The sequence below is a fragment of the Takifugu flavidus genome, chromosome 9 (assembly GCF_003711565.1).
Source record: "Takifugu flavidus isolate HTHZ2018 chromosome 9, ASM371156v2, whole genome shotgun sequence".
In the NCBI taxonomy this organism is placed as follows: Eukaryota; Metazoa; Chordata; class Actinopteri; order Tetraodontiformes; family Tetraodontidae; genus Takifugu; species Takifugu flavidus.
The window spans coordinates 12,875,960-12,894,965 of NC_079528.1; the positions used below are offsets into that span (position 1 = coordinate 12,875,960).

Consider the following 19,006-nt stretch of genomic DNA (forward strand, 5'->3'; position numbering starts at 1 on the left):
GTTGAACAATCTGACGGCAGTTGGGATAAATGACCTGCGGTAACGTTCCCTTTTACACCGTGGGTGTAACAGTCTGCTGCTGAAGGAGCTGCTTAAGGCCCCCACAGTCTCGTGTAGGGGGTGAGAGGGGGTGTCCATAATTGATGTCAGCTTGGCCAACATCCTCCTCTCATCCACCTCCTCAATGGAGTCCAGAGAACAGTCCAGGACTGAGCCAGCCCGTCTGACCAGCTTGTTGAGTCTCTTCCTGTCCCTCTCTGAGCTTCCACAGCTCCAGCAGACCACAGCGTAGAAGATCACCAATGCCACCACAGAGTCAGAAAAAGTCCTAAGCAGTGTCCTGCACACTCCAAAGGACCTCAGTCTCCTCAACAGATGAAGATGACTTTGGCCCTTCTTGTACAGGGCGTCTGTGTCGTGAGTCCAGTCCAGTTTATTGTTGAGGTGAACACCCAGGTATTTGTACTCCTCCACGATCTCAATGTCCAAACCCTGGATGTTCACGGGTGCAGTGTGAGAAGCCTTCCTACTGAAGTCGATCACCACCTCCTTTGTCTTGCTGGTGTTGATGCGCAGATGGTTCAGTTCACATCAGGCGCCAAAGTTGGTGATGACCTCCCTGTACTCCAGATCGTTCCCCTCAGACACACGTCCAACGATGGCTGTATCGTTGGAGAACTTCTGGAGATGGCAGCTGTCTGAGTTGTGGCTGAAGTCCGATGTGTAGAGAGTGAAGAGGAAGGGAGAGAGAACTGTACCCTGCGGTGCCCCCGTGCTGCAGACTACCACATCAGACTCACAGTCGCGGAGCCTCACATACTGCGGTCTGTTGGTGAGGTAGTTGGTGGTCCAGGCAGCCAGGTGACAGTCGACTCCGGCTCCCTCCAGCTTCCCTCTCAGCAATGATGGCTGTATTGTGTTGAAGGCACTGGAGAAGTCAAAGAACATGACTCTCACAGTGCTCCCGGTGCTCTCTAGGTGTGTGAGTGACCGGTGCAGCAGGTAGATGACAGCATCGTCCACACCAATGCCCGGTCGATATGCAAACTGTAGAGGGTCCATCTTGCCGTCCACCAGCTGTCGGAGGTGGGTGAGAACAATCCTCTCCATGGTCTTCATCAGGTGAGAGGTTAAAGCCACTGGGGAAAAAAAGACATTCTTTGTTCAGGCATTTTGCACAAATAAGGGCGTGTGAAGAGCCATAGTGAACTTTCAGTTTTATTTCTCCTAAATTTGACATATCACCATGAACCAGGCACAAAGTACATAGTTACAAATCTGCTCATTGTCTTTAATATTATTTATTATTTATGTTGTCTGACAGTCCAAAAGAGCAGCTTCTGCATTTTGGCGTGGTTTAATCCCGGAGGGGAACGTGGAAAAGGTTCCTCTAAATCAAAGACTCTGACTTCCTCTCTCTTATTTTGAAAGGATCCGGCGTCGGTGCGGCCTGTTTGCCGCAGGCGTCGCGGCAACAGCGCATCAGAAGACGGGAAACACAACCTGCCAGCAGCCGCACAAGTGCGTCGACGGGAGGACCAACAATCAAACGCCGCGCAACTCAGGGCCCGCAGGAAACGCCTTTCCAGTTTGACACCGCGAGCTAATGCAAATCGGGGCGCTGTTTAAATCCCCAGTTTTGTACAAGGGCTCTTTGTTTGGAACCTGCTGAAAGAGGAGCCTGAACTTTCCGAGAGGGGCGCAGCGCTGGTATCACCGCGGGCGGTGTGGTGCGTTCACTGGGGTTCCGCCGCTGGAAACGACACGTACGGTCTTTGATTAGATGGACGAACAAAAACTTTTCATACGTGACTAAATGGATGCGCGGCTGGCTTTGTTAACTTAATACAATGTGATAAAAGGCGCCGTAGATCAGAGTGGTCTCATAAGTGACCATGGAAGAACAAGAACGAGAGATCTCCGACATAGATCCGCCGGATCACCCTTCGGAGGCGGAGAACGGCGTCATGCTGGTGGTCAGTCACAGCCGGGGCCGGGACCGGGGCCGCGCTCCCCTCAGCGTCGTCCTGGCCACCGTGCTGTACTGCGCCGAGTTCGTGTCCGCCGCCGTGCTCAGCAGCATGTACCACAAGACCAACGACGAAATCTGGATGGGCTTCACCATCACCTTCATGCTGGTGCCCGCCGTGCTCACCCAGCTGGCCCTGACTTTCATCCACAGAGACGTGGGTCGGGACCGGCCCCTGGTTCTGCTCCTGCACCTGCTGCTGCTGGGCCCCGTCATCAGGTTCGTGGGGCTTTGCATGTGAATCAGCTTATAGAGAAATATTATTCTGCTTCATCACAGCATAATAATACAGTTGATATTTGTAGGAATGCATTTGCACATCAGGTGCATAAAACTGCTGCAGGGATATTTTGGGAAAGGAATGCAGGAAATGATGCACTTCTAAAGTGTGAAGCATAGTTCAAGTCTAAATAGTTGTTCATTTAATCCCACCGAGGGTTATTCAGGCTTTGGCTTGTGTTATGGTGTCAGGCTCGTGTTATTAAGAACACTAATCATCAGTCCAAAACATCATAATAATAGAAGAAGTGCATCAGTCGGCTTTGGAGCTCATTTCCACCAAAGTGGTTGGACGCTACCAGAAGGGTTGAGCAGCTTTTCTTCTTGGTGAAGGATGACTGCATGATGACATATCAGGCCCCAGATGGCAGGAAACCCAGCGGCCTCCCACACGACCTGGCTTGGTTTCATTGGAAGTGGTCCGTGTTGATCTCGCCGCCGTCCTCTGTTGCACCCACGCCTTGTTATCGGCGTTCAGATGAGTGCGCGGTTGCACATGCACTTCTATGACCTCATCGCGGGTTTATGAGGCCTCAGAGCTGCAGCGGGCACATCGGTAGACATTTCTTGTGATATTAGAACTCCAAACAGTTGAAAAGGTCGCACGGCGTCTGAGCTTTAGAAGGCAAAGCGTGAGGTATTGCCAGTAGTGTTGGAAAAGGATCCACAGCTTTGGAATCCCGGGCATTGTTGGGAGTCGTAGTGGACTGTGTTGGTTAATGCTGCGTTATTATTATTACTGGTGCAGCAAAGCACGGTCGGTTTATATATAGAAGCTTCTGGAATCCATCCAAATGTTGACGTTGAAGTTTGGAAAGTGGGTTGTAGTGAGCCTAAGGGCGTGGTTCAAGGTGCGACGCACGGGCCTGTTTTCCAGCTCCGTGCTGGGTGGGAGCTGCAGGATTAATGCTATGTAGGAGGGAACGGGAGCATTTCCTGTGTGTTTGTTAGTTCCAGTTGCAGTGTACCTTCCAAAGCCTCAAACATGCCTCCGTTTTGTCATCTTACAATAGTCCGTGCAGGTTTTCAGCTCTGGTGAGAAACTGAGTCAATTATTGATTAACATGCTGGGGATAAAGTCACACACGGGGCTCCAGATTGACCGGCAGCGGGATCAGCGCCGCATTTCATCATCAGAGATTATCCCCTTATCTGTTTGTTGTTTAGCAACACTGAGGCGACGCGTCCGCCGCTGCCAAGCCACCGAACCAAGTCGCTTGACCACGCCCGTTTACAGGAGTGGCGGTTTGTACCGTTTCATGTCAGTTTGTGAGCGTCCAGTTGTTATTCAACCCTAAAGTCCTACCATCAACGCTACGGTCTGAATTAGCCTCCAGGCAGGATGGCTCATATCAGCACTGATAACAGAGACGCAGGAATAAATGTGGTCGATGAATCAGCGTTATTATTCACTGCTTCCCCGGGGTGGACGCGTACGAGTCGAACCTCAGACTGAAATCTGTAGACGCAGCACTAAATCATCTCAAAGGAGGAAAAGAGCAGATTAGTCTGGTGAGGCTTTTCCTCTGCGCTGATGTAAACAGGCTGAGACCACAGTTTTCCGGTGTGACTCCAGGATGCCTTCCGTACTGATACCGTGCACACTTAACCCTGCTGTGCATTTCTCCCTGTTTCTGTTTGAGTCAGGGTATCCAGGGCTTGTTTTGACTGGCGTCTTCAATCATATGATTCCAGAGTTGAAGCAGCCACGTGGTCTCAGACCAGTCTCAGCACGCCAGGCCTCCGTCATGTGTTTATGAGCGTCTCCACACTCCTCCGAGCATGATGGTGAAACCCCAAGTGACTAAATCAGACCAGAGGATCTGCTGAAAGAATTTCCTGACTTGTCTGGCAGCTCTCGGTCAGAAATCAGCCTCTTTTCAAAGCAGTTCCTCTTCTTTGAAGGGGTTGTTGTTGCACCACGCTCCCCGGGTTCACGCAGCGAGGGTGCAAACGGCTTCCTTTTGTAAATGCAGAAGACGCTGGTCTGGTCGCCGGGGGATGGATTCCGTCGGTTAATGCGTTCACCAGCAGTGCGATGTTTTTTTCCCCTCTAAGTGAAATTCTGTCCACCTCCCCTGTTCCTTTACAGAAGCCTGAGTGTGATTGGCTCAGCCATTCTCAGCCCAGAACATCCAGATTTACAGCTTTTAAGTGTCAGTAAATCAAGGTTTGCTCCTGTAACAGGCCGCGTGCATGAAACTTGTACTGTGTCTGCCTGCTGGTGAGCAGATTTAGCACTCGTGTGTGTGTGTGTGTGTGTGTGTGTGTGTGTGTGTTTCAGACTGCCCACAGACAGTAATATTTGTGTTCAGAACGGTTATGCACAGACCACTGGAGTGCAAATAAAGGACAGCCAACCCCGGTTTCTCGGCTGTATATGGTTGAAACATGAGGGAATATTTTCCTGTGGGAATTCTCAGAGTTTCGGATGCTAAATATAACAATCCTGCTCCATAATGTGATATTTAGCGTTGCAGCGGGTTTGTTTGTACAGCTTAACGCCGAGTTGTTGGAACAGCTACAAAAGTGTCCTAACTGGCTCTTGAGGTCGTTAGCCTGCTCATGTCTCTTGGTGAATAGTGTCAGTTTGCGCTCGCTGACTCAACCCTGGGTGCATTTACCTTGCAAACGGCCACACCCAGACACTTTGTGCGTGTATGTTTTGACCTCAGGGTTGTGTCTCGAGTGACTCCTGGCTGCCCCCTGGTGGTTTATCCATGCTCTGCTTCTTTGTTTTGCAGTGATTTACAGTGGAAGGTATATTCTCAGTGGATCACTTACCTGAGTGTACAGAGCAGGCTCATGTTTATGCTCTGATATTTGCTATACACATTTTACTGTACATATTTTCGCCATATTGTAATTTAAGTAAAATCTCAAATGTTGTCTCCAGTTATGGCATCTATTACCCCCGGCGTGGGACTGCCCTCTTGTGGTGGGAAAGTGTTACTTCACTCATGTCTGCTGTTTTTCTGGTGGTTTTTCAGGTGTTTTGAGGCGCTGATCGTCTATTTTAAGGCAGGCAAAAAGGAGGAGACGTACGTGACCCTTTCCAGGAAGATCAGTCTGAAGAAGGGACGGAAGATTCCGATGGAGTGGGAAATAGGCCAGAGCGAGCGCACGCTGGCCGCGCACAGGAACGCGTTCAAACGCACGGCGGTCATCCAGGCTTTTCTGGGCTCCGTGCCTCAGCTGACGCTGCAGATGTACGCCGCCATCCAGGAGAAGTACAACCAGCCTGCGAGAGGTAAGAATGCTGGAGGGGTCAGAGGTCACACTGTAGGGCCGCTGCGGTCTTTTCTCAAGTCCATGACTGGAAAAGTTAATTACTGGTGACAGATTTGTTTGGGTGATAAATTATCTGAAAAATAAAATCCAGTTTAAGCGATAGCATCATTGTTATAATCTTGGACAGCAGTAGATCTGATCATGAAGCCAGTCTGCTTCAAACAATCTTGAATATCAGGTTAAATATCAACATATCATAATGTATGTATACATAGTGTGTATGTGGTTTTGACACTTCTGTAGTTATTCCTAATGTTAATCAGTGAACTAATAAATACAGGCGAGACTCTGATTGGGCGGCTCAGAAGTATGAAGATGCCGGCAGGATTTAATTGCATCACCGTGTTTATGGCATCAAATGACTACATTCATGAGAAAATGAACGGTTGGAGCTTGCGTTCCACAAGCAGCTGTGTGGGTGCGTGAACGGTTTTCTATGCTGCTCTTTTCAGTGGTTCTGATGATCATCAACCTGGTGTCCATCACGTACGGGGCTCTGGTGTGCAGCGTCCTGGCCATCCACATCAGGTACGACGACTACAAGGTGCGGATCCGCCCAGCGGCCTACCTGTGCATGACCGCGTGGAGGGGGTTGGAGATCGCCACCCGGGTCACGGTTCTAGTCCTCTTCAGCACGGCGCTCACACACTGGGTCATCCTGGTGGGCATGGCCAACCTGCTCTTCTTCTTCTTCCTCCCCTGGGCTGAGTTCTGGGCTAAGAAAGGCTCGTTGACCCAGGGCGTGGAGAGAAACTTCTCCAATTTCGGCACCGTGGTGGTCCTGACCCTGTTCACGCTGCTGTACGCCTGCATCAATGTGTTCTGCTGGTCGGCGGTGCAGCTGGACTTCACCCATCGAGAGCTCATCCAGAGGAAGCAGGGCTGGGGGCGCCTGGCTCTGTACTACTGCGGACGCTTCGTGGAGAACTTGGTGCTCATCATTCTGTGGTACTTCTACAAGAAGGACTTTTATGAGTACGTGTGCGCGCCGCTGCTGGTCGTGCAGCTGCTGATCGGCTACAGCCTGTCGGTGCTCTTCATGCTGCTCTTTTACCAGTTCTGCCACCCCTGCAGGAGCCTCTTCAAACACAACGTCCACGACTGCCTGCGCTGCATCTGCTGCCAGAAAGGGACGAGCACGAGACAGAATCAGAAGCCGTCCTACTCCACCACCGCCACCATGGTGCTGGGGGCGGAGGAACCGCTGAACCCCCCCCCGTCAGAAGCCCCTGACCTCACCAGTCAGCTGGGCGAGCGCGAGACAGACATTGTCGAAGATCTGACGGAGGTGGTTTGAGAGGACTGAATCGAAACGTTTTTTTTTTTAAATGTGAAAATAGATCCCAACACGAACCTCGGAATGATTTTAGGTTTCTGAGCCAGCGGGGTGAGAGAATAGAGCCCATCTGAGTCTCTGGAGGTCACAACAGCTTCAATTGTTCACAGCTCTGAGAGGCATTTAGGTGAACTCCTGGCGGCTGAGCGGACGCTCTCCTGCACCCCGTAAACCAAAGAATGCAGCAAGTGTCGACACGCGGCGGCGCACAAAGGTTGCGTTGAGCCGCTCGTGCACAGGACACAGCCAGGTGTGGGGGGGGGGCGTTCCAGCGGGCCGCAAATCTACGCAGGAGCATCTCTGGTTTACTTCCTCTCAGACTTTTGCACGTGTGCATCTGCACTAAAAAGGGTCCGATTCAGCCTTAAACGTTTAAACCCGATGGTCTGGTGGCCTTAACTTGAAATGTTAAAAAAAATGTAAAGAAACATGGAATTGTATGAGGGAAATGTGTGAAAATGGACTTTTATGACAATCTGTCTTTGAAAATGAACATTACTGTCGGTGGAACTGCTTTGACACTAACATAGCCTTCACAGTTTGCTTATTAATGTTGGTTGGGTGCCTTTACTGCTGTTTTACTTGAAATTTAAATAAATCACATCACATTGCGGACGTGATTACCCACATCTCGTTTTTTATGATCAGCATAAACCCTCTGAGTCATTTCCAGTATTTCCATCCTGTTTTATTGCGTCATGAGGGCTTCCTCGTTCCTGCAGCTTATTCTTCCAGCAAGTGGAATGTTGTCATGCAGCTGCGGGAGGAAAAACTGCCTCTGCGGGCTTCCTTGTCGACCTGATTTCGACACATCTACCCGAGTTTCCTTCTGTGCGTGTGCGCGCGTGTGGAGGAGGAGGTCTGAGCGCAGGTGCGCGATACAGTATAAAAGCGCAGCCCCGGACTGAAGATGCGGAGAAGCTTCTGCTGCTGCTGCTGCTGCTGGCTGTGGAGATAAATAACCCCCAAGATGGGCAACTGGATCATCAACCACGGACTCACCGCCTTCATCTTGGTGAGCTGCTGGTCGTCACATTTGGGGGAATTCACTTGGCAAATCACGGCGGGAGCGCGAATCCCCGCGGCGCGCTTGGACGTGTCGCACACCTGTCAAAGAAATCTTCAAAGTAGCTCATAATTAACCTGTGCTGACTGATTTGTGGTCGGGACGCTTTGCAGGTGGTCTGGATGGGCATCAACATATTCCTCTTCGTCTGGTTTTATCTCTTTTACGATTTAGGAGAGCGGTTTTTCTACACGCGTCATCTTCTGGGGGTAAGTGAAGGCGTCAGACGAGACTTGCCGCATAAATGGGTTTCATTAGGAAGTATCCATCAGTGATATTGTCCCATCCTCCCCCCACCTCAGTCTGCTCTGGCGTGGGCCAGGGCTCCAGCCGCCGTCCTCAACTTTAACTGCATGCTGATCCTCCTGCCGGTCTGCAGAAACCTGCTGTCGCTCTTCCGCGGCTCATTTGTGGTGAGATTTTGATGCGTTCAGGGTGCGACTGCACACACCCTTTCAGCTTTGTCTCCGTATTTCCCCTGACATGTAGTGAACTCACGACGGATGGTTCCCCTCCAGCTACTTTATAAACATTTCACTAATGCCATTATATGACCCCCCCCCCCCCCCCCCCTCCCATGAGTCGTCTCAGGCTTCCACAACAGTTCCAGGTCAGTGAGGTCGGTTTCTGACTATCATCTCATCTTATCTCCCTTCTCAGTGTTGCGGAAGATCAATGAGGAAACAGCTGGATAAAAATCTGAGTTTCCATAAACTGGTGGCTTATATGATCGCTCTGATGACAGGTAAACTTATTTTCTTAAAATACAGATCGAGGCTCTAAATGATTATTTTATATAACTGTACAATATAGAACTGCTTTGCTATAGATTACCGATCATTTATTACAACGTTTTGGCACATTTGGGGCTTATTGGAAAAGTGTGGGATCTTTTCCGTCAGTTCTCATTTTTAGAACTATTACATCCCTAAACTTAAAGTGTTTCTCTAAACTGTCTGTGTAAATTCTCAGTCATCCAGGTCATTGTATCCAAGGTAGTTTTCTCTGTCAACTGGACTGGGTTTCTTCTCTTGAAGACGTTTCGCCTTCTATCCAGAAGGCTTCTTCAGTTCTGAAGTCGCTGGGGAGAGAGCTTGAAAATATATAGCCCCTGTGGACCATTAGCATGCTAATGATCTGGGTGGTCACCTGAGAGTCGTTAGCAGGGTCGTTGGTCGGGTCGTTCACCTAGTTTCTGTTTAGGTGTCTCCCCTTTGTCTGCTGGTCCACGTGGTGGTGAGTCACTGGGTCTCCTGGAATGGTGTGAATGTTTGTTTTGCTGTTGGAAGGACTGGAGGACTGCATTGTATGTGGGTGATAGGAAGTGCCTCAGGCCACCACCTCTGTTCAGATCAGAAGATCAGATCAGATCAGAAGAAGGATGGTTTCTCCAATTTAACATGGATAGCTTCCTTAACCCCCCTTTCAAACCCCTTTCTCTAAACTCACCTTTGCTTTGGTGTCGAAGCATTTCGGCCTGGTGCCAAACCCAGAACAAATATTGGCTAAAGGGGTTTTTCCACATATCTCGTCAAAGACGGGAACCATTTTTGTATCTGCTGCTGCTGTATGCAGCCAGCGTTTAAAGACCTCGCTGGTTTAAGCTCAACGGAGGCTCTTTGTGTCCCGGCAGCGGTCCACATGGTCGCCCACCTGCTGAACGTGGAGTGGTACAACAACAGCCGGCAGGGAGTCTACGATAAGCTCAGCACCGCCCTGTCCAATCTGGAGGACACCAAAAATACCACATACCTGAACCCCATCCGGATCACCGACCTTGTGAGTTCGCGCAATCTTCCCTTCGCAGAGGATCACATTTCCAGAGGGGTTTTCCCTCAGATCCATGGTCCCTGAGGAGGAGCCACGACTCAACTTACCGATTGAAATCGAATGCTTTTTCTTACTGTTTAAGTCATTAAAACAGAAGCTGAATGAGAGGCAATCAGATTCCAAGATGATCCATCAGATCAGAATGTGGTGGATGATCTTAGCGTAGCTCTTGTGGTTCAAACTATGATTCAAACGCATGCTCTCCAGGATCCGCAGCAGATCCCCACCTACTTTGCCTTCACCACCATCGCCGGGCTCACGGGCGTCATCATCACCCTGGCCCTCATCCTCATCATCACCTCGTCCATGGAGGTCATCAGACGCAGCTATTTCGAGGTCTTCTGGTACACCCACCACCTCTTCATCATCTTCTTTGCTGGCCTCGTCTTCCACGGAGCTGGGTGAGGAACCGCCGCCAGCTGACTTTAACCTGTTTGGAATGCTGTCGCCATTAGCCCAAACTGGTTTCAAACATGTTGTTTTTGCAGCCGCATCGTGAGGAGTCAGAATTCCGAGCCAGCACACAACGCCACCTTCTGTAAAGATCGTACGGAAGACTGGGGGAAGATTCCCGAGTGTCCCATTCCTCAGTTTTCAGGAGGATTCCCACAGGTTTGTCTTTTTGTTGGTCTTCAGACATTCACAGGCTAATGGACACCAAAGACCTCTCTTTGACCCTCCAGACCTGGATGTACGTGATCGGACCGATGGTTCTCTATCTTTGCGAGCGTTTGATACGCTTCATCCGCTACATGCAGACGGTCAGATACAGGAAGGTATGTTTGATTCGTCACCCGCCGTTGTCCTCCGGGGCCCTTCGCAGTGAGCGTAACCTCGGTCCCATACGTTCAGATCGTGATGCGGCCGTCCAAGGTGCTGGAGCTGCAGCTGATGAAGAGGGGATTCAAAATGGAGGTGGGCCAGTACGTCTTCCTCAACTGTCCGGCCATCTCGCAGCTGGAGTGGCATCCGTTCACCATGACCTCTGCGCCAGAGGAAGACTTCTTCAGCGTCCACATCCGCTCCGCAGGAGACTGGACTGACAAGCTCATCGAAATCATGCAGCAGCTCCCCGAGGGAGCACAGGGTCCAAAGTGAGTATTAAAACACATTTTTCTACAAATGTTCTAAATGCTTAAAAAAAACCCAAAACTAAGCAGTTTACTTTGATGTTTGTAATGAAGCTTCTGTAAAACAGCAAAGCAAGCATCCTTCTGTCCTCCAAAGATTCTGTTTTCTGAGTTTTAATCAAAATCCGAGATTATTTTACTGTAAAAAAGAAAAATTCTTAACTGAATCTGTGTAGAGTAGATGTTGCTGTAGATGTGAAGGTTTTGATGAGAGTTAGCTTAAAGGAGAATTATGAGATGTTTATGAGGCTAACATGGCTGTGCTACATGCTTTCAGCAATAACAGGAAATGAAACATAAAATCAATCATTTGCCTGTAGCTTAGGAGATAAATAAATACAATAAATACTGCTTCAAGTCAGTCGTTTTTAGTTCCTTGTTGATGTTACGACACCTCTTGTTTAACACCCAGTCACTCTTCAAAGGTTCTTTCACACACTTGTGCCTCCCAGGTGAAACAGTTACTTTATTGTTGTCCTCAGAATGGGCGTGGACGGTCCGTTTGGCACAGCCAGCGAGGACGTGTTTGACTATGAAGTCAGCATGCTGGTCGGCGCCGGCATCGGGGTCACTCCCTTCGCCTCCATCCTCAAGTCGATCTGGTACAAATTCAAGGAATCCAACCCCAAACTGCGCACCAGGAAGGTAGTTAAACCTGTTATTTCACACTGCTGCCTGTCATGGTTGTGAAATAGGGGCCAGATTTATCATTTGATTAGGAGCACTCCATTTGTAAGAGGGTCATTGTTTAACCTGCATCTGTTTCCTGGTCTCAGATCTATTTCTATTGGCTCTGCCGGGAAACGCACGCCTTTGAGTGGTTCGCTGACCTCCTGCAGGTTCTGGAGAAAGAAATGGATGAGAGAGGCATGGCGGACTTCCTCACCTACAAACTCTACCTGACCAAGTGGGATGACGGTCACGTACGTGTCTCAAGTGCCGACTGACCAAAGTCCAGGTAAACAGGGCGAGTTTGGCTCTAGTCACACGCCTGCTTTGTGTGTCCCCTGCAGGTCTGCCACATTAATGTCCACCCGGACTCGGACGTAGACATGGTCACCGGGCTCAGGCAGCAAACGAACTATGGCAGACCCAACTGGGACAAGGAGTTCGAACAAGTCCGCAAGGAGAACCCCACGTAAGATGGAGCTTTTTGTCGTAAATCTCCATATTCCCAGTGGACCCTGCCCCCCCCGTACGGATTCACGGTCCCTGAACAGGAAGCGTGAGCCACAGTTCCTGAAAAACTGTTTCAGCCTTCAATTCTGGGGTTTTCCACCAACAGGGTGACAATTTCTCTCCAGCATAAGCAGCATTCCACCATGGACTTCACAGCTTAATGGAATAGACTGTGCTCTATTTATCCTTGTACATCTATTTATTATATTTGTCATTGTTTGCTGTACTGACACATCATTTAGAGCTTTCATCCCAACAAAGGTTGAATGACGCCACTTTAGCTTCATTCCAAAATAAAAAAGGGTCAGGCGCATTAAATCTTTTACAATGTTCTTAAGTGTTCTTCTGATGTTCTCAGGTCTGTGGTGGGAACCTTCTTGTGCGGCCCCGAAGCTCTCGGCGAAGTCCTGGCCAAGAAGTGCGGCAAGTACTCCGACGTGGATCCTCGCAAGACCAAGTTTTACTTCAACAAGGAGAACTTTTGAGAGCCGCACCCCTCCGGGAAAACAGGATCGAGGAGGCGCTCACTGCCGTCACAGTTCCCGTCGACCTGACCGAGATTACGGGAAGCGTTTAAGTGTTACAGAGTTCAAGGATCTGGCGTCAAAGACACGATTGAGCTGCACCCAGTCATTAGCGTTTATAGTAATCTGGAACTACTATCCTTATCTTGTTTTGTCCACTTTTGTTTGTCTGAGGACAAAGCGGGCCGTTGTGTATGAGATGATGTCACTTTTCTTCATTCTTCTTGTGGGACAAATAGCGTACAGTCCAATTATGTCTCACCTGTCAAGTTTGCTGTCACATGATTTAGGACATTATTGAAATCATGGGTTGGAGATCATTGCTGTTATTCTGTTTTTGTAAATAAAAATGTTTTACCCAATTTCCTTGGGGGGAAAAATGTCCTCAGAAAACACACTCAATAGAACTGCAAGTACTTAAGTATATCAATTACTGGTGGACTCGAGACAAATCCGCCCAAGACCAAATAGGCAGGTTCTGCTCCGAAATACGCTTATGCAAGTTACCGAGTAAACAGATGAATCTTTACAAGCATAAAAGCGTTTCTTAAATATCAGGTTAATGTTGTCGATTTAACGACTGATAAGGTTTATTGGTTTCCTTGTGCTCCCTCACAATCGTTGAGAAACAGAATCAGTCACAGAGTTCAATAAATGCAACTTTTTCCCTGTTTCTATTTGTTTTATTGACAAAACATAGTATCCAGATAAAAGTAGGCGGTGACACAAAAGCACAATAATGGTTAATGGATCGAAACAAACGAGACACCTTCAGATCTGTGGGAGCAGAACGAGACGAGGTGGAGTCCTGCAGGGAAGAGTCACGCGTTAAAATCACAAACGGCTCCGTTGACTCAACGGTGGACTGGACGGGGCCTACCCCAAACCAGTTTGGCTCAGCTGGACCGTCACGGCGCTCCTGCCGTCTTCTGAATCTGCTCTTTGAGGATGAGGATGCTCTGCCGCTGCTCCGGGGGCAACATGGCGATCTGTTCTGGGGTCAGCTGCAGAACCTGCATGATGAGAGCAGCCTGGAGGACAGAAACAGAAAAAGGGGGCCAATATTACACCACATCCACACACACAGGAGGATTAAGCACTTGAAACTCAAATCTAAGGTGTGCTTCTCTCGTCTCATGCGTCACCTTTTCTCACTTTGTTGCACAATCAAGAAAACAAACAATCCCTTTAAAAAGCTTTGCTGTCATCTCCAGCTATTGTTTCTTAAACCGGCCTTTTCTCCTCGCTCTGTCTACCTCAAAGGAGACGCTACGCAGGATGACTTGCAGTTAGCGGGGGAGAGTAGAAATGAAGAGTGGTTCTGCTTGAGATTCCTGGCCACACCCGCCTTTTCTGTGATTATAAGAGATAACACACACCTTCTCCTGATCCTGTGATGAAACCTGGCTCTGGCCTGGACTGAAGCCTCCTCCTGATGAAGGAACAGAAGGAATCCCTGGGCCCTGTAAGGCAAAAGCACTTGTCCTTTTCAAGGCAGACTGGACCAAATATCCAATTTCTAATAAAGTATTGCTCATAGAGTCTGTGGCTGACATCTAAAAGGATGAATATACATAGAACAGAATTGTAAATTGCAGTTATCGGTTCAGGTTAAGAGAAATCTTAATTGTCTTAAGTTTTCTTCATAACTCAAATATACAGAGGTGGGAAAGTTCATAAAGTCCAGGTACAGCTGCCCTGAAGGAACAAATAAAGTTTGCTGAAGTTGGTATTGAGGCGATCGCAGCTTTGCTAAACAATATTGGTTCCCACTGCCAGTACATTTCTGAGAGGGGGAAAGGCAGCGAGTGGAGCCCGATGATAACAGACAGGAATTTCCCACACAAACTGGAAAGTCAAGTTTCAAAATAAAAGCATCTGTTACCGTTAGGTAGAACTGACTCTCACTCATTGCTTCCTACAAAAAAAAAAAAAAAAAAAAAAAATGCCAGAGCTCAGGAGCACCATGAATAACAAAAGTATCACCATCAACCAACACCATTCAAGCATGACCACATCTAATTATAGAACTGGAAAAGACAAAGCTGAGATGACAAAAGCAGCACAGTGTTTTAGCATCTGATCTTGTTTTACCGGTCTTGCAGGTGGAGGGGCATTAGGACCCATGCCGTGAGGAATGGCACCCGGCATTCCCGCAGCCATGGGAACCCTCTGAGCCGTCACTGGACCTCGAGTATCCATTGCCCTCGGGTCGCGACCTGCAGGGAAGAAACACTTGATGTATTTAGCTCAAAAAGCCTGAAAATATCTTGAAATGAGTTTAACCACAATAAAAATGCTAAAAACCACAAATTGTCAGCTCCAAACCGCCGCTGAACCCAAAAATAGCTCATCTTTTCAATTTGTATATGCATCTCTAATTATGGAGCTATTAAATATGCAGCAACAGGAAATAAACCGGACTGGTCGGGAAATCCAAAGGAAATGGATTATATAATTATAGAATAATTTAAACCTCAGGGAAAACTGCAAAATGTAAAGAACACAATCACAAGGTTATTACAAATTTGCCTGGGGCAGATGGAGACTGTTGAGCTACCTCGGGTTTCCATGGGGGGTCCTCGTGATTCCATCATCATGGGCCCTCTGGGGTCACCCATCATGGTGCGCTGATCAGCCATGGGTGGGCCTCTCATGTCCATGGGAGGTCCTCTCATATCTGGTGGGGGTCCACCTGCCATTTGGGACATATGTACAGGCGCCTGGTGCTGTGGTGGGGCCCCCATGTACGGGCGGCTAAGTGCACAGGAATATTTAAATTAAAATCACAAATATTTTGTGGGACATATTGGGGCCGTGTGACCCTGGTCAACATCTTACTTTGGGTCAATGACCTCTCCAGTAACTGACAGCAGAGTTCCTCCCCTGGGATCATTGGGACCATCACCCAGAAGGCCTCTCGGGGGGATCCCGCCAGGTCCTGGCGCGGAGAAGAAGAGGGGAAAATGTTCAACATGTTTGTGAGCCACTGGTTTGGAAACTGGTTCATCGCTAAAGACTTTTACAAAGGTCCGTCTCTGAATGAAGCTTAAATTACGGGAGAAACGCCTCATGAAATGTGAACCGTGTAGTGAAAGGCTCACATTTCAGGAGGCGTTTCTCCCGTAATTTAAGCTTCATTCATTTACCCTAAATGTTCGGGTCTGTAAACTACACAAAAATACACGTGTCAACACGCTGGAAGATTAACGGTTAATGGTTTCTTTGGAATGCAGGAAAATTGTGAGGGGAAAAGTCACATTTTCCCAAGCGCAAACTAACAAAACTGCCCAGACAGGACAGAGGAATTTAAGTCAACACTAACCAGCTAATCAACCAAAAGCCTGACTCTCTGAAACAACCTTTCAATTTGCGTGCCGAGTGGAGGAGTGTGCTACTCTTCCCAACAACAATGAAGTTCTGAATAAGGTGTAATCTTATTCTAGCTACAACCCGGGGTTTCCGAAGTGTTGTTGTGTATTTGTGGCCTCCACACCAGTCATATGAGCCGACTGAAGAACTGAAGGGAGTACAGTGATGATACCTTGAGGCCGCTCGATAGCAGCTTGCCCAGACGCTCCTGTGGGAGAATGCTGAAGGTTTCCTGAGTCAGCATTAAAGTAGGAAAAAGAACAGGAGACACAGACTCAAGAGTGCAAAGCAACACAAGATCATGTTCTAGTGTGCTCATCCTATTACTCTACACCTCCGGAGGTCCCGATTATTTAGTATTAGCGTGCATCTTTGGGGTCCCGATTACGAGAAAGCTGTTTAGATGTGCTCTGAAGTGATTATTGAGACCTCATCTGGAGGTAGATGATCCTGCAAGGGCCACTGTGCTATATGGTCCATATATTAACATGTTGCCAGTCTGGGATCACAATACTGAGCTTTGCTGACAGATGTGAGATGTTGTGATTTAGAAGCACTTAGAAAACATGATTGGATGCACAATCTTCAACACTGGAAGCAAAAACTCATGACTAATAATCAGTCTTTTCCAGAAATGTTTTCAGTGTTACACATTCAGTTCTTTTTTTTTTTGCTGACAGCTCATTTATCAACTACTCCGGCCAGACATCAGTGTCGGTTTCTTGAAACACCGAGTCGGCTGTCGCAAATACGAAGATCTCTTGCGCATATTTCTTTCCGCACAGAGCAGGAAGTGAGGCTCAGTTACAAGCTGTCACTTGAGAAGCTTAACACATGTTAAAGCCAGGTATGAACAGCCTGGAGACACATAAAGGGTGCCACAGAGAAAAAAGAAAACATCGCATTCAAAGGAGATAATCTGCACACGAGTACTCGTTAGACAAGTTGGCTAATTACAGATGCTCTGGTGACATCTAGTGGATGTGCTACAGTGTGGTGGAATAAACAGCTCAAAGTTCCACTTGTGTATCAGAAACACTATCAAAAGACGACATCTGCCGAGGTTCTTAACGTCTGCAGTTTTGACTATCACCGTATTCACATCCACATCATTGTGTTGCTCAAAGATTGAACGTTTGCTTGTGTGGAAGGCACTTTGACATTTACCTGGTGGTCCTACTGGTACTGGTCCTTGTCCTACTGGCACCGGTCCTTGACCAGGTCCTTGCACAGGCATCGCTCCAGGGACAACGCCCATGTTTGCTGACTGCATCATTTGGGGAGCCCCGTTAATGTGCATTCCAGGCTAAAAGTGAATTCAATTCAAACATTAGCCTAGCACCACAACTAAAATTTAGCATCTCAATTTGTCTTTCTGAAGGAAATGGAAGGCTTTTTAGAGGACGGCAAGCTTACTAGAGGTTGTGACTGTGATGGAGGAACATTGGCCTGTGCAGGTGGTGGATTGACAGGTGGGGCTCCTCCTGCAGGCCCACTGGAAATCAGAGGCTGGACCGAAGTTTGACGGTGGAGCATTTTCTAAAAGTGGCCCACATGAGCAGAGGGTTTCAGTTCAGCTAACACATAACACCGCCTCCACAAGATAATTTTACTGATGTGGTGTTCAGCGTCTATTACCAGGGCGATCTCTGGGTCCACAATTCGCATGACCACCTGGGCCTGTAGCAGAGCATAGGCCAGCTGAGGGTTCTGCAGAAGCATGTTTCTCGCCTCTTGTGGGCTGTTCTGCACACAGAGCTGGACAGAAAAAATAGAAAAATGAAGAAAAGTGCAGAAATTACCCCTACTGGAGAAAAACTGGCATGTGATGTTACCTTCATCTGTTTCATAAGTTCAAACATCTGCTCAGGCGGCAAACTGGCCACAGCTCTACTGATGGACTCTGGGGCTTCATGTGGCTGAACAGTATCACCATAAGGAGACTCTATAATAGGGCTTCCAGTTCCCAAACCTACACCATAGCAAACAAACAAAGCAGAATATTTAAACATCACGTAAAAATCTTTACATCCTCTAGTTGCATTGCTTGAATCAAGTCCTTACTTTTCAGTTCTTCTTTGTTTTTCTCACTTGCAGCATTGTCAACACGGAGGGCTCGACCACTAAACTCCCTCCCATTCAGGTTTCGCATGGCACTTAATGCTGTCTCCTGGTCTTGATATTCACAGAAGCCATATCCTTTTGGCTTTCCAGTCTCTCTGTCATATACCAACCTGAAAACGTCCAAATGCAATCTCAAAGCAAAAATATTAACCATCTAGTCTACCATATATGAAAATCAATTAGAAATTAAACTGGACAGATGATTGGGGATGTGAATCCATTCAATTAAGCATCGTCAGGGTCGGAATCACTACCTTGACGACTGCATCTTTCGCTCACCTGAAGCTGACAACAAGTCCGACTTCGGAAAAGATGTCTTTCAATTGTTCTTCTGTGGCTTCATATGGAATATTCCCGACTGAATACAATAAAACGTTTTTTAAAAATCAGTTAATGAGACAAAACAGAAAACATTCCGTGTTTTCGTATAGTAATTACTCTCTAACTTGGTTCTGTTACTACTTAGCTCGGCGTTAGCATGCTTTGATTCATTAGCTGGTTGCTGAATTGTTGGTAAAGGACTCATATAATAAAAATGCATTGATAAATCCCGGATAGAAAATTTCAATAAACTTACCAAACACTGATCTTAGCGAACGATCAACGGCTGGGTCTCTATTAGCGGCTGCAGCAGCCGCGGCTGCAGCAGCAGCGGCACCAGACACACTCGCCATGTTGCGGAGACAAATGACGGTAACACCAGGAAATTTGAGTGCAACAATTTCCGGTTGTTCGACAGGCCTCAATGGTGCGACCTTTGCCAAGTCTTGATGGTTGATATGTTCGGCTATTTACCATTAAATGATACTGAGTAGCAGTAACTTAAAATTGCTTGCACCATAAAGA

The 19,006-nt window shown here is 47.9% G+C and overlaps 3 protein-coding genes across 6 annotated transcripts; 2 read left to right on the forward strand and 1 right to left on the reverse strand.

Moving 5' to 3' along the window:
• Positions 1 to 1,500: 1,500 nt before the first annotated feature.
• Positions 1,501 to 7,548, forward strand: LOC130531124 (endoplasmic reticulum membrane adapter protein XK-like). Its single transcript, XM_057042927.1, has 3 exons — positions 1,501 to 2,248; positions 5,299 to 5,558; positions 6,052 to 7,548. Exons 1-3 carry the CDS (start codon positions 1,896 to 1,898, stop codon positions 6,894 to 6,896), a joined length of 1,458 nt encoding a protein of 485 aa, XP_056898907.1. The 5' UTR covers positions 1,501 to 1,895; the 3' UTR covers positions 6,897 to 7,548.
• A 248-nt stretch (positions 7,549 to 7,796) lies between these two features.
• nox1 (NADPH oxidase 1) lies at positions 7,797 to 13,337 on the forward strand. The gene is made up of 13 exons (XM_057042920.1): positions 7,797 to 7,950; positions 8,115 to 8,210; positions 8,304 to 8,414; positions 8,662 to 8,746; positions 9,635 to 9,780; positions 10,039 to 10,232; positions 10,320 to 10,443; positions 10,515 to 10,607; positions 10,684 to 10,925; positions 11,444 to 11,606; positions 11,738 to 11,884; positions 11,975 to 12,099; positions 12,499 to 13,337. The coding sequence occupies exons 1-13, from the start codon at positions 7,906 to 7,908 to the stop codon at positions 12,623 to 12,625; spliced, it is 1,698 nt and encodes a 565-aa protein (XP_056898900.1). The 5' UTR covers positions 7,797 to 7,905; the 3' UTR covers positions 12,626 to 13,337.
• cstf2 (cleavage stimulation factor, 3' pre-RNA, subunit 2) lies at positions 13,326 to 18,897 on the reverse strand. 4 transcript variants are annotated; one of them, XM_057042922.1, is made up of 15 exons: positions 18,738 to 18,897; positions 18,440 to 18,518; positions 18,101 to 18,270; positions 17,872 to 18,008; positions 17,675 to 17,794; positions 17,453 to 17,575; positions 17,204 to 17,342; positions 16,209 to 16,268; positions 15,506 to 15,605; positions 15,225 to 15,421; positions 14,759 to 14,883; positions 14,550 to 14,582; positions 14,044 to 14,127; positions 13,545 to 13,695; positions 13,326 to 13,472 (listed from the first exon to the last, which is right to left on the reverse strand). In XM_057042922.1, exons 1-14 carry the CDS (start codon positions 18,832 to 18,834, stop codon positions 13,573 to 13,575), a joined length of 1,587 nt encoding a protein of 528 aa, XP_056898902.1. In that variant the 5' UTR covers positions 18,835 to 18,897; the 3' UTR covers positions 13,326 to 13,472; positions 13,545 to 13,572. The 4 variants fall into 4 exon arrangements, with proteins under 4 accessions (XP_056898902.1, XP_056898904.1, XP_056898903.1 ...); XM_057042924.1 differs by lacking the exon at positions 16,209 to 16,268; XM_057042923.1 differs by lacking the exon at positions 14,550 to 14,582.
• Positions 18,898 to 19,006: the final 109 nt, after the last annotated feature.